The sequence below is a fragment of the Malaclemys terrapin genome, chromosome 1, assembly GCF_027887155.1.
Source record: "Malaclemys terrapin pileata isolate rMalTer1 chromosome 1, rMalTer1.hap1, whole genome shotgun sequence".
Classification (NCBI taxonomy): Eukaryota; Metazoa; Chordata; order Testudines; family Emydidae; genus Malaclemys; species Malaclemys terrapin.
In genome coordinates, this window is record NC_071505.1 from 63,296,405 (window position 1) to 63,308,960 (window position 12,556).

The 12,556-nt window shown below is 39.9% G+C and overlaps 1 protein-coding gene across 1 annotated transcript in view; it reads left to right on the plus strand.

The window, feature by feature from the left end:
- HELB (DNA helicase B) overlaps positions 1-12,556 on the plus strand; it is a 34,935-nt gene extending 22,379 nt beyond the window's left edge. The window contains exons 7-13 of the mRNA XM_054025911.1: positions 3,522-3,652; positions 4,821-4,905; positions 6,742-6,801; positions 9,487-9,745; positions 10,492-10,626; positions 11,335-11,838; positions 12,457-12,556. Of these exons, the coding sequence (XP_053881886.1) occupies positions 3,522-3,652; positions 4,821-4,905; positions 6,742-6,801; positions 9,487-9,745; positions 10,492-10,626; positions 11,335-11,838; positions 12,457-12,546 (1,264 nt within the window). The 3' untranslated portion in view covers positions 12,547-12,556. The remainder of the gene's footprint in view (positions 1-3,521; positions 3,653-4,820; positions 4,906-6,741; positions 6,802-9,486; positions 9,746-10,491; positions 10,627-11,334; positions 11,839-12,456) is intronic.

Here is a 12,556-nt window from a genome sequence, read left to right on the forward strand (position 1 = left end):
AGGTTGGTTTCCTCTTCCAGTCTATGAATAAAAAACATGTGAGAATGAGATCTACTAATTCTACAAATGTGAAGTTGATGGGGCCAGATTTTCAAAGGTATCTAGACACCTTAACATGCAGATAGGTTACTAGAGAGCTTTTCAAAAGCACCTGAAGTTAGGGACTTCAGAAAATCCCACTGGGACCCTATCTGCATCTTTAGGGAACTAAATATCTTTACGCAGGGGTAACATGTTTCGTATCTTGTGTAGGCTAAGCTTATTGCACTCAGCCGGGGCTTTTTGCATCCCTCCATTGTAGCCCACAAGCTGTGTGTCACTTTCGCATCCCCCTCTTTCAGGAAATCCTTGCAATTTATCCCCCATAGCTGGGGCTCTATGGCCCTTTCCCTCTATGCCTGGGGCTCTCTCTCTCTCCCTGTCACATGCCAGGATCCTCCAATTTCCTCCTCTCACTACTAGGGTCTTTGTGCCTCATTCCCTCCTCCCCCTCATACCAGGGTCTCCCTTTCTCCCCCCCCCCTCCGCCCCGTGCTAGGGGATGTGTGCATGCCCCCATCCATTCTCTGCATCCTCTACTGTAGGGTTACCATATTTTGTGCCTCCAAAAGTAGGACCCTCCACGGGGCCCCGGCCCCGCCCCAGCCCCGCCCACGCCCCAACCCCGCCCCTTCCCCAAAGTCTCCGCCCCCTCCCCTGCTTCCCGCGAACATTTGATTCGCGGGAAGCCTGAATCAGGTAAGGGGGGTGTGGGGGGAGGAGGCGCGGCCCAGGCTGGTCCCCCCGGCATTTCCAGCCTGGGTCAGCTCGGGCCCTGGGGTGCTGGCCCCGGGCCCGGCCGCCGGCCGACCACCCCCGGCCCGGCCGCCGGCCGACCACCCCCGGCCCGCCCAGCACTGCCGGTCCCTGGCCCCCGGCCGAGCACGCCCGGCACCGCCGGTCCCTGGCCCGCCCAGCACTGCCGGCCCCCGGCGGCCCGGCGCATCCCCCGGCCGCCCAGCACCGCCGGCCCCCGGCGGCCCGGCGCACCCCCTGGCTGCCCAGCACTGCCAGCCCCCGGCCGCCCAACACTGCCGTCCCCTGGTGGCCCCCGGCGGCCCGGCGCACCCCCCCCGGCCGCCCAGCACCGCCGGCCCGGCGCACCCCCCCCCCGGCCGCCCAGCACCACCGGCCCCGGGCCAGCCCCCGGCCCAGCGGCGCCGGATTTTCCCGGACATGTTCGGTTTTTTGGGATTTCCCCCCGGACGGGGATTTGAGTCCCAAAAAGCCGGACATGTCCGGGAAAATCCGGACGTATGGTAACCCTATCTACTGCCAGAATTCAGGTGTCAACATGTTAAACTCTGTTAGGAGAATGTGCAGAGAGAAGTTGAGTATTGTTATGTCGGAAAGTTTTAATGGTGCCATCAACCAGGTCTTTGAGCTATAGACAGTTGCAGAGGTGCTTGAAGCAGGGCCTATGCTCACCAGATGGCAGGAGCTCCATGTGTCCTTTATTTTTTTCCCCCTTTCAATTTTCCAATTTTCTAAAAATCAATAGGATTGTGGCATTTGATGCCTAGAATATTCCCTGAAATTTTGGAATTGATCATATGTGGCATTCAAATGTTATCACTTGACAGACAGCAAGCAGTGCTGTTGAGTTGATTGTAAGGAGCAGACACGTTTTTGGCTCAAAAAATGGCCCCTGTTGACCAGAAACAGTCAGTTCAATTCACTAATTACAGTTAATTCTTCCTTTGTATAATAAATCAGTTATATTTTGAGTTTAAAACTGTTTTGGTAAACCTTTTTTTCTGATGTATCCACCAAGTTTTAAGGTAGTTTTTCTTTAACTAATAACAATTTTAAAATGCTGTTTTTGTGCATTTTTAATTCTAATTTCCATTCAAATGCAGATTGACACAAATCCCAAGTAAAAAATTATCCTATAGTAAATAAGACATTTGTCATTCACCATTTTCTAACATAAGAAATTTAAAAATTAAGAATCTGAGTAAATATACAATTGCTTAAATAAATGCAAATAGATGCACTGTATCTTCCTGGTTAACAAAAATAAGTGCCAAATGTATTATAAAAAGGATATATATATTTACCGTAGAACCTCAGAGTTACGAATATGTCAGGAATGGAGGTTGTTCATAACTCTGAATACAACATTATGGTTGTTCTTTCAAAAGTTTACAACTGAGCATTGACTTAATACAGCTTTGAAACTTTACTATGCAGAAGAAAAATGCTGGCCCCCCCCCCCCCCCCCTTTTTTTTTTTTTTTTAGTTTTTACATTTGACACAGTATTTGCTTTTTTTTTGGTCTTGTCTGCTACTACCTGATTGTGTACTTCCGGTTCCAAATGAGGTATGTAGTTGACTGCTCAGTTTGTAACTCTGATGCTCGTAACTCTGAGGTTCTACTGTAGTTGCAAATCAGTGTTTTATTTGTTATACCAAGCAATGAGAATGAACTGTTCTTTAGGAAAGTAATTAAAAAGTCCAAATGCAAAACAAAATTAAAATAGATTATTTAAATGCAGGTTTCCTGCTTGCTGATTTACAACACTTTTTAATATTAAATCAATCCATCCTAATGATAAATGCAACAAATGGCAACTTCTAAGAATGACTGAAATACAATCAATATTTAGGTGATTAGACCCATGTAACCATATCTTTCTGCTTAAGTATAAGTTGTTTCTTAATTTTTTTTCTTAAGACTCTTAACATTTAATATTGTCATTAATTTTATTGACTTAGGCTCTAAACAAATGAATACTTAAGCATGTGCGTAATTTTCAGCAAACAAGTAATCCTGTTGATTTCAGTGTGACTACTCATGTTCTTAAAATAAACAACATGCCTAAGTGTTTGAAAAATTGAGGTCTTAGGGCCCTGTCATGCAAGGTGTTGAGTGTCCTCATCACCCTTTGACTTTAACAGTTCAGGGCACTCTGAAACTTTCAGGACTGGGCCCTTATAGAGAATCAAGTGCTGTAGGCAGTTACTTACAAAATTTACCACTGCCAGTTATAAGAGATTGTTTTCTTCTGTAGTATTCTGAATTCCTCCAACAGGACACTATCTGGATGGTTACTAAATATCAATTGCAACATTGTAAGAATTAGAAATTAAAGAAATACTAATACTTTACTGTGATTTTTAGTTATGATCAAAAAGCTTTTTCATTGTCTATATTGGGTAGACAATAGGTGGACCTTGGGCCAAATCCAGACAGCTGGACACTTTTGAATGGGCCACAAAATCTTCTTATTTGCTTATTGTCATAATTATTGTTGTTTTTATATTATTTTCTCTGGAGTCTGGACCTTGACTAAACCTTGACCAAGAAATTTGAATCTAGACAAAAAAAAATTGATTACCATTTGTCTATATTTTATAGAAGTTAAAGGAGATATCCATAAAATTGTATAAGTAAACTTAACTATGATGCAAAAGGTTGAGATGCACAGCTAGAATGTTTTCGTGTTAAACTATTTTTGTCTTTTTCTTTTGTGGTTAAGAATCTCCCAGCGAAAATTCCCAGAGTTTGACTCAGTGCTCAAAGTCTCTGATTGGAGTGAAAAGTTGACAATGCCAAGCCCCGAGAAGAAATTTATTTATGTTGTTTTGCCTTCTGGACATGGTGCTCACTGTATGTTTGTATACTCGGTTAACCATTTGTTAATATTGCAAAAACTCTCATCTTTCCCCTTTTGCAAAGTGTAACATATTTAACTGACATAAAATCAGTTTTCAGTAAATTTGAATTAGTCAAAATTATAGAATATTAAATTAGATTTTTAGTTATTTATCTTTTGACTATGAGCTTACCCATCAGGAATTAAATGCATGTACAGCAGTTTAAAAAAAAACCCAATAAAATGGATAAATCATTATTTATATCAAATTACAGTAAGGGGTACCATGGCATGAGATAGTCGTGATGGGAAGGTGCAGAAGGCTCTATAGCTTAGGACCATGGTTTTCAAAAGTTTATTACTATTATCAGGTGCTAATTTGAGAGAACTTTAAATGAGGCTGGATTTCTAGAGGATAGGTGCTTGAGCTGACAGCACCATGGGTTAGCTTTTTTGGGGAGCTGGTGACAAGGCCTTCAACTCTAGATTTTGCTTCCATCCTGTTGGTCAACAGTGTTGGATCAGGGGACATTGGTGTTCGCATTTTGATTTTTAGGGTCTTTTGTTTGTTAACCTTTGAAATATTTCATATATAGCAAAATACAACTGCAGTGATAACTTTTTTTTTTTTAAAGACGTCTTAACCCCCCATAAATATAATATGGGGAAAGGAAAGTAATTGGTACAGGATTAATGTGTTCTGGTTTCTTAAGAAACGTATTCAGTGGACTGAACACTTGCATTTATTTTCATATGGGTTATGTTACAAAGTTTAAACTTCTAGTTTTAAGGCTTTTTTTCCAAAATTTAATACTTAAATCCCCTAGAAACTGTCCAGTCAAAGGATAACTCCAGAGGTTTTTCTTTTAATTGTGTGAAATATATTGTAGAAAGCTGTGTAGCCTAGGGGAGCAAGAGGTTTTTCCCATGTCTTTTTCAGTACCATAGTCCCCCAGATTTGAGATATGAGACATCTGCATTGCTTGCCACAATTTTTATTTTTTTATTTTATTTTTAATTTTTTTTGTTAAATGAAGCTTCCTATTTCAGGTAACCAAAATTTAGCACCCTGGGGAATTGAAGCAAATAAATAAGCAAATTCTATTTTCATACTGAATTGTATTTTTTTTCTCTTAAGTTATTTATTGTTCTACACACTTACTTTTCTTTGTCCATTATTAGATTTGCAAACTGCCATACAAACTTTACTTGAAAAAGGACCTGGACTACAAGATGCCAAACAATCACAGTTCATCGCTTTCAGAAGGTAGCAGAGCATATATGCAGACTTTGAAAGAACTCTTGCTAGCATATTTGTTCTAAAAATGTCTAAAAATTGAGTAAAAGAGACTGGTGGTGGTATTGGCAAAAATAGGCCAGTTATCTTCTCTCTCTGGCTTAGATTTTTTTTTTTAAATATGGAATGTTGATAGCTTAGTTTTCTACTGCTAATTTATGTGGTTCCTTTTGCACTATGTACTTTGCCCGAAACTATCCACATGGGTGTTGGATGTTCATGTTCATCCTGGGGACAAGTAGCTGTCTGCTCAAAGTGCTTTGAGGACATCAAAATTTCACATGCCAGTTGTAGCAATCGAGTGATAACAAGCTGTCTTTCAGACTTGAATTGGAACAGGGTTCCTTATTCAATTTCTGACTCCCAGCTTGTACCCTTGACCAGCTTTATAATCTAATGAAGATGATTTTAGGTCTTCTAAATTCTTTATGATCTATTTTTCTTTCTTCACGATCTAGTCTCGTGTTGATCTTGTTAAGCTGTTCTAGTGCTAAGCAAATAATCATTCTCTACAAGCTTAATTGTCTCTTACCCACCCATATCTCAGCTTTTCAATTTTCCATATTACATTACAAAACATTATCATTTTGTAATTTTAATTTTCCAAATAATTACTAGAGTATTCATTGTACACACAAACTAATCTACACTAGGCATGCTGTTGCAAGGGGTCGTGGTCTTTTTTGTCTTTTCAGCCAGATCTGTTGCTCCTAAGATTGGTTCATTGCCTGGGCACATTTCTTTAGATTGCAATTGCATTTTTACTTATTTCTAGACTGTGTTAGTATCTAAGTGGCTGGTAATTTAAAAACCCCCTCCAAACTCCAAAACCTTTTGCCTAGTGCAAATGAGACACAAAATCAATAGTTGAGAGGGGCTTTATTTCTGACTTTGCCTCAGGTTTCTTGTGTGACCTTGTGCTAGTCATTTAACCTCCCAAAGTGGGATAATATCTGCCTGACTCTCACAGGAGTGCTGTGAAGCTAAATTAATTATTTGTAAAATGCTTTGAGATCCTCTACTGTAAACCATGTAATGAAAACTCAATATTAAGATAAATTGTTGATTTAACATCCAGTAGGAACCAAGCCTGCAGCATTAAATTGTAAAGAAAATTGATCTTACTCTGATGCTTTTCTTGGGGATGTCTATGGAAATTTGGAGTTGTAAAAACCCCAAATTCTAAAGCAGTAGTAGTGATTTATGGATATTTTACCTATATTTTATTTATATTGTGATCCCCAAAGTGGCTCTGAAGTTGTTTTTAATTCCTCTGGTCTGCTTTGAAGAGGATCTTGCAGAATATTTATCATCACACCTAAATCCTGTAAATTCTAGCACACAGTTATTGATTAAGCTCCATTTAAATGTATTATTTAGCAAATCTTGTGGGAACATAATCTGCAATGACAAGTTTTTAAGAGTTCTTAAGATCTCCAAGTTTCCAGAAAAGAAACATTAAAATGCTGGACTCCTTTTAGTTCCAAAGAGTCTATGGACAGACAAGCACTAATACCTGAATATACTAATTCTTGTTTTGCTGTGTTGTCTTGGAAGGAAACTCAATTTTCCTAGGTATATTTTGCAAGCTGCTTGCCTTACTTCTGCAATTAAAATAAAACAAAACTGCTCTTTTGCAGCAGCATCTTTTGAACTACCTCTGGATTAAAACACTTTTCAGTAGAAGATTGTCACTGCTAAAAATGTGTCCTCTTTCAGTTTGAACACGCTTGTTTCTAGATAAATGTTCATTATTCTTTGTACATGCCTTGTGTTGCTAAAGCTGTGCCTCTTTCATGTTTGTAGGCAAGATTGTGATCTAATAAATGAACTCTGTTGTCAGCACTATTCAAAACATTTAACCAGGTAAGACAATGTTTTGAGTCTAAAGGTGTATAGTGTGTATACATTGCCTTTCCTCTCTGTATCCATCTTATTTTATGTTTTAAAATTGTTTCACACAAGGGGCCAAAATTCTAAATACACTACATGAAAATATTTTAAACTTTTAAAAATTGGTTTTAGATATAATGTCTTTGGTGATTGTACAATGCCTTGTTTGGCATGTCCTCTAATTGCCACCTAAACAGCCAGCAGAAATGAGCATAAAGATTCCGTGATATATCTGTAAGTTTGATGAAAACTCCTGGGTCGTGGCTAGTGATCCTCTCTCTCGTTAAAAGAGGTGTTCATGTCCAAAAGCCAAAATTTTTGTGAGGAATTGCTGATCATTAAAGTTGATCTGCAAACAGTTATTTTAAAAAAATTGAGGTAGTGCTATTTTTTTGTTGCTGTGACAGGACATGCCTATCATACTCCTGCCACTTCCACAAACGCAGACCACTTTGAGACCTTCTTATTGACAACGTTAGCATATACTTTATTTACAGCGTCTCAGTCCCTCCACCAATACAGATCAGTGCATCAACACCTTTGCACTGTTTTCCAGCTTTCTGGTCTCTCTCCTGACAAGGGTTGGATTGAAGTGCCTCTACTCCGAGAACTCCCCTAGAAGGCTCCCCTAGCTGCCTCTCTCTCTCTCTCTCTCCAGCCCCCTTCCTCTTCCAACACCACCTTCCTGTGCTCTTTTAACCCCAGTTATCAGGCCCACTTGTTACCAATGAGGCCCTCCCTGAGGAAACCTAATGGGTGCTGATAGTGACCAGAGTGCTGAAGCAAGGTCCAGCTCTCAGTACTCTGTCACAGCTGCTTTATGTTTTTAAAGAGGTTCTGAAATGTGTGTTTTATACTTTTTTACCTTAGAAATATGAGCAATGTCAAGTGTGGTCTTCCTTGTTTCTTCTGTAGGTCTTTTTGGAGAATCTTAGAGATTCAACACCTTAACTGAAGGGGTGGGTTGCTGAATCTTTAACCTTCCAAATTTTTGCCACAAACTAAAAAAAACAAAACAAAAAAAACCCCACTATTTAACTTCAAAGTCAAAAAAGTAAGCTGCAAATGTTTGGGGCTTTTTAAAACTGGGCATGTGCCTTTTTTTTCTTCTTGACTTTACGGTGTACAAAGAAGGCATTAAAGCCTTTTTAAATGTTTTTTTTTCCCCCCAGCCCTTCTGTTAGACACATCAGGAATGTCAAGTTTTTCCTTCTTTAGTTTTTCTGGAGGATGTTTCAGATGTCTGAGCGATGTTTTCAACAACAAAAGTTAAATAGTCTGACTGAAAATCCTTTTCTCTTTCAAGAACTTAGCCTTCATTCTCTACTTTTATGGCGTCAACAATTGCTAAGGTTAAGATTTTGTCCTGGTTATTTTTAGTAAAAGTCAGACAGGAAGCGAGCAATAAACAAAAATTCAGTGAAGCCTGTGAACTGTCCTTGACTTGTACTAAAAACAACATGGCGGCAGGGGGGAGAGTGGAACTGACAGTCCAAGTGGTGGGTTGGCTCTGAGCCCTGCCACTGGGGGTTTGTGTGGGGAGGGGAATCCAGCCCCCACCATAGCCACGGGAGCTGAAGCCGAACAAGTCATGGAGGTTCGTTAAAGTGACGGAATCTGTGACTAAATCTTATCCTTACATTGCACTTGTTCTCCAGTCACCATAATCTTTTAAGAAATGTAGGGTCTACATTTTTAATGTCAAAGACTGCTGGGGGAGAGGAGTCAAAATGCTTTGACTTTTTTTACTCATAAAAACCCAAAATAGGGTGCAAACTATATATTTTTTCCCTTTGCAATTTACTTGTACTTTTAATGGCTGCAATACTTACTTACAATCATGATATGGCTTTGCAGAGCTCCTTGGGTTTCAAGATCTGGAAGGCTCTCGTGGTTTTTTTGTTTTTGTTTGTTTTTAAAAAAGACCCATCCTTTTTATCTTCTGATTTAAAATGTGTATGTGACTTCAACTTTTGTGAAACATTTTCTTCTGGCACAGGAGTGCCAGACTCATTCTGTGCAGTGGACTGAACTCCATTTTTAATTGACTTGGGGCCAGGGTATAAATTTAAACTATAGATTAAGGGTAATAAATAGTTTTATCTCCTGTTGGTATAAGTGAGAGAGAGGACTGCATAAATTGCTTGGGTAGATTATGATCTCTGTGTAGTAACCAAACTTCTAATTATTGTTTGTCCAGGGGGAAAATATGCTCACCTTTTAGGATGATTCCTGTTCCTGCTCATTGCCCCTCTTCCATCCCAAACCACCTGCCTATCTCCTCTCATTACTTGCCTTTCTTCTCTGTGCATTGCATTTCTCTCCTGGAGGCAAGTCCCTTCCACTCCCTTCTCTATGCCAGCTGCTAAAATGATCAGTTACAAAGTAGTCATGACTTCAGCATTAACCCTTCAGATAGTAGGAAGCAGGAGAGTTCTTACCTCTTGGAGCCATCACTTCAGATGGCCCTTCAGAAGCGAACACTGCATTTGTTTATATTTGGAAGGTTATCTTCACAATCACGAAGGCTAGCAATTTTATTTTTAAATGAAAGCTTAGTGTGCATATCTGAATTGGTCATATCAGCCACACAAATACATTGAGTGAGTTGCAAATAAATATTTGTTTTATTTCAATTTTTTCCCCCTCCTGATTCAGAAACCATAAAAATCGACTGGTGTTCCAATGTGATGACAAAATTTGTTCCACGAGGAATGCCTATCTCAAGGACCTTCTTCCAAAAAATAACACAGCTTGCACAAGGGAAAGTGACTCTCAGAATCCTAATCAATGTGAATGCACAGGGTGTTGTAGAAGAAAAGCCTTCTTGAGTGGACAAAAGCTACCTGGTGATCTTGGGGGCAGTGCTGAGGATGACAGACGATTGTGCAATGGAGAAATATTTTTCATAACAGATGTATGTATTATTTTGAAAGATTAATAATTAATTGTTAGGATTTACCACAAAATTGCATTAGCATCCCCGTTTTCACTTTCCTGCTGAGGCCACCATTGCTCGTGAGGGGGTTAGAGGGTGGTCCCATCCCAGAGGGGGATGAGGAGGTGGTAGGCTGGTTCTATCCTGGGGAATATGGGCATGGGGCAGTCCTCACTAATGGCCAGGGCAAGGATTGGGGCTTGGCTCATTCTGCACTCAGCTCCAGCTGCTGTTGCAGCTTCCTATCAAGTTGGTGCTGCCAACATGGGAATTAGGATCCTTGGCCTGGCCCTGCCCAGCCTGCCCCACAGTGGCCCCTGCAGGCCTGAGGTAGATACTGCAATGCGGGCTGGAAAGAGATATGAGAAGTCTGGGAAGGGGCAATTGGTCCCCTGCCAGTAGTAAATGAGGCCCATGCAGGTAGGGACAGCAGTCAGAAACCAGATCTTATGGGGACTAGTAGCAGGAGTGGAGACAAACCTGAATAAAGGACAGCAAGTTATTTCCTCACAAGGTGTTTGTTTTGAAATAGGGGAGGAGTCAACTGAGACTTCTATCATCAAATATGCTTTCTTTGGATTAAGCCTATTATGCAGTTATACTGTTATTGAAAGAACTGGGTCAGTTAATATGATTCCATAGCTACAGCCCTTAAACTGTGTACATGTTGATCTGATTTCTACTACAACCTGGTCATGAAGTCTCCTCACATGCTGGTTCTATAGGATGTAGAAGTCGATAAGTGTCGTTTATTGACCATCAGCAGCACGTATGGCTCCAAATTCACTGTGGTGTATGAGGCACTGAAGAGAGAGTGTCAAATAAAGCATGCATGGGCCAGAACTATTCACACATTTCAGGTAAGAACTGTAATTCAGCACAGTTATGTCAACCAGTAAAAAGCCTGACTGCAGTGTTGCTCTGTAATTTCATCGGAAAGATTTGGTTTCAGGAGCACCCTTAAGACATAAAGTCCTTGAATATGAACTTAGGAACAACTTTGGGGTGTGAGGGAAGGAAGTGGTGTGATACTGGCTCTTTGGTTTACCCTCCCACTGGGATTAGCTGAGTAGCTTTGCAGTAAGTCTGAATGAAGGCACTGATTGATCCAAAGGAAATTAACATACTATCCAGTAATACTTAAAAAAAAAATAAGTTACACAAGTTAACTAGTCTAAATCAAATTCCATGATAGACATCCAGTATTATGAAGCATTAGTTAGTCCATTTTCTGTAGCCAAGTGGGATGTGTGAATGTAGTTGACTTGTTTTGTTATTGTGGACATGGAAACAAACTGCCATTCCTATGAGAAACTAAAACTTTGAGAATTTAGGCAAAGAAGAGTCTCCTTCATTTATAGACTTGTACAGAATCTTGCCTTCTAGTCCAACTTTGTCTACATACTAGTATGCACCTATGTAAGTAACATAAAAAATACAGCCCAAAATTCATGCCCATACTTCTGTAGTTAACTGATGGCCCTTCTCTAGTAAGCCCTTGTTTCTTGTTATTTTAAATACTTGTAATTTGTTAAGAGTTCTTAAAAATCTGTGTGTGTGTGTTTCAGGGTTCAGAGGAAAGAACAATTGTCTATGTAGTCGGGAATGCAGGCCCACAGCACTGGCAGCATGTATACACAGCTGTGACTCGAGGATGCTGCCGGGTCTATATTGTGGCTGAAGAGACTCAACTCAGGAAAGCAGTTACTACGAAGAGCTTTCCCAGAAAAACTCGCTTACAACAACGTTTAAGAGAGACCTTTGCAGAAATGAGTGACTCTTCAGAACAAATGTCATCTCACCTAAAGGGTTGTTGGCAAAGTCAAGGGCATGATACTCAACCTGGTCCTATTTCAGTAACTGAGGATATTCCCCTCTCTTCTGTACCTGTTGAAGATGACTTCATTAAAGCGGAAGATCCTGCAGTTCTTAATGACATACAAACTAATAATGGACAGTGGAGTACTGCTGAACTGGCCAGTGCAGGTAGTGAGACTCCCGTTAAATCAAATGGATGTAAAAGACCAGGCAGTTTTACAGATAGTTTTGAAAGTCCTTCAAAAGTTACTATGGTAAGAAACCCTTTAAGGAGTATTTAAAATAAAACTTTTGCATAGAGCTGGTTGAGAATTCTTCAGCTAAACATTTTGGCAGAAAATGCAGTTTCATCAAAACCAAAACTTTTTGTGGGAACATATCAGTTTAATTAATCTTTTGTCGGGAAAGTTTCCTCAGGTCTCATATGGAATGAATGAGAGGATGAAGCTTGTCATACAGTCTGAGTAATTAATGGTTACTGTTTAAACTAGTTATGATCTTAGAAGTAATATTTGATAAATTGTTATTGATCACACTGGCTCTTTGACTTGCTCAAAATGCATTAATAATTGATGGCTATAAACAACAACAAAAATTGTAGGGGCTGACCTGTGCAAAAGTACAATATTAATATAAACCATGCAAACTTCTTTTATACACATTAAATTATACTAAAGATAATTAACATTTACAAAGACAGGCTCTCCTGGGGTTTGCCACTTGTATATTGTTTTTTGAAAATAATTCTAAACTTCCTCTGTCATTAATGAAAATCTTTTTTTGAAAATAATCCTTGTGTTGCATAGTAACACTTTACTATATTTTAAGTGCTATTTCTAGGCCTCATCACTCTCTTCCTGTTTGTTTGACAGGTAAATAACGAAGGCTCGCCCCTTGCGTCAACCAGACTTCAGAATCTGACTTTGAGGAGCCCAACTCCCAAGCAGCTTTTTGGACCTTAACAATCAAGTA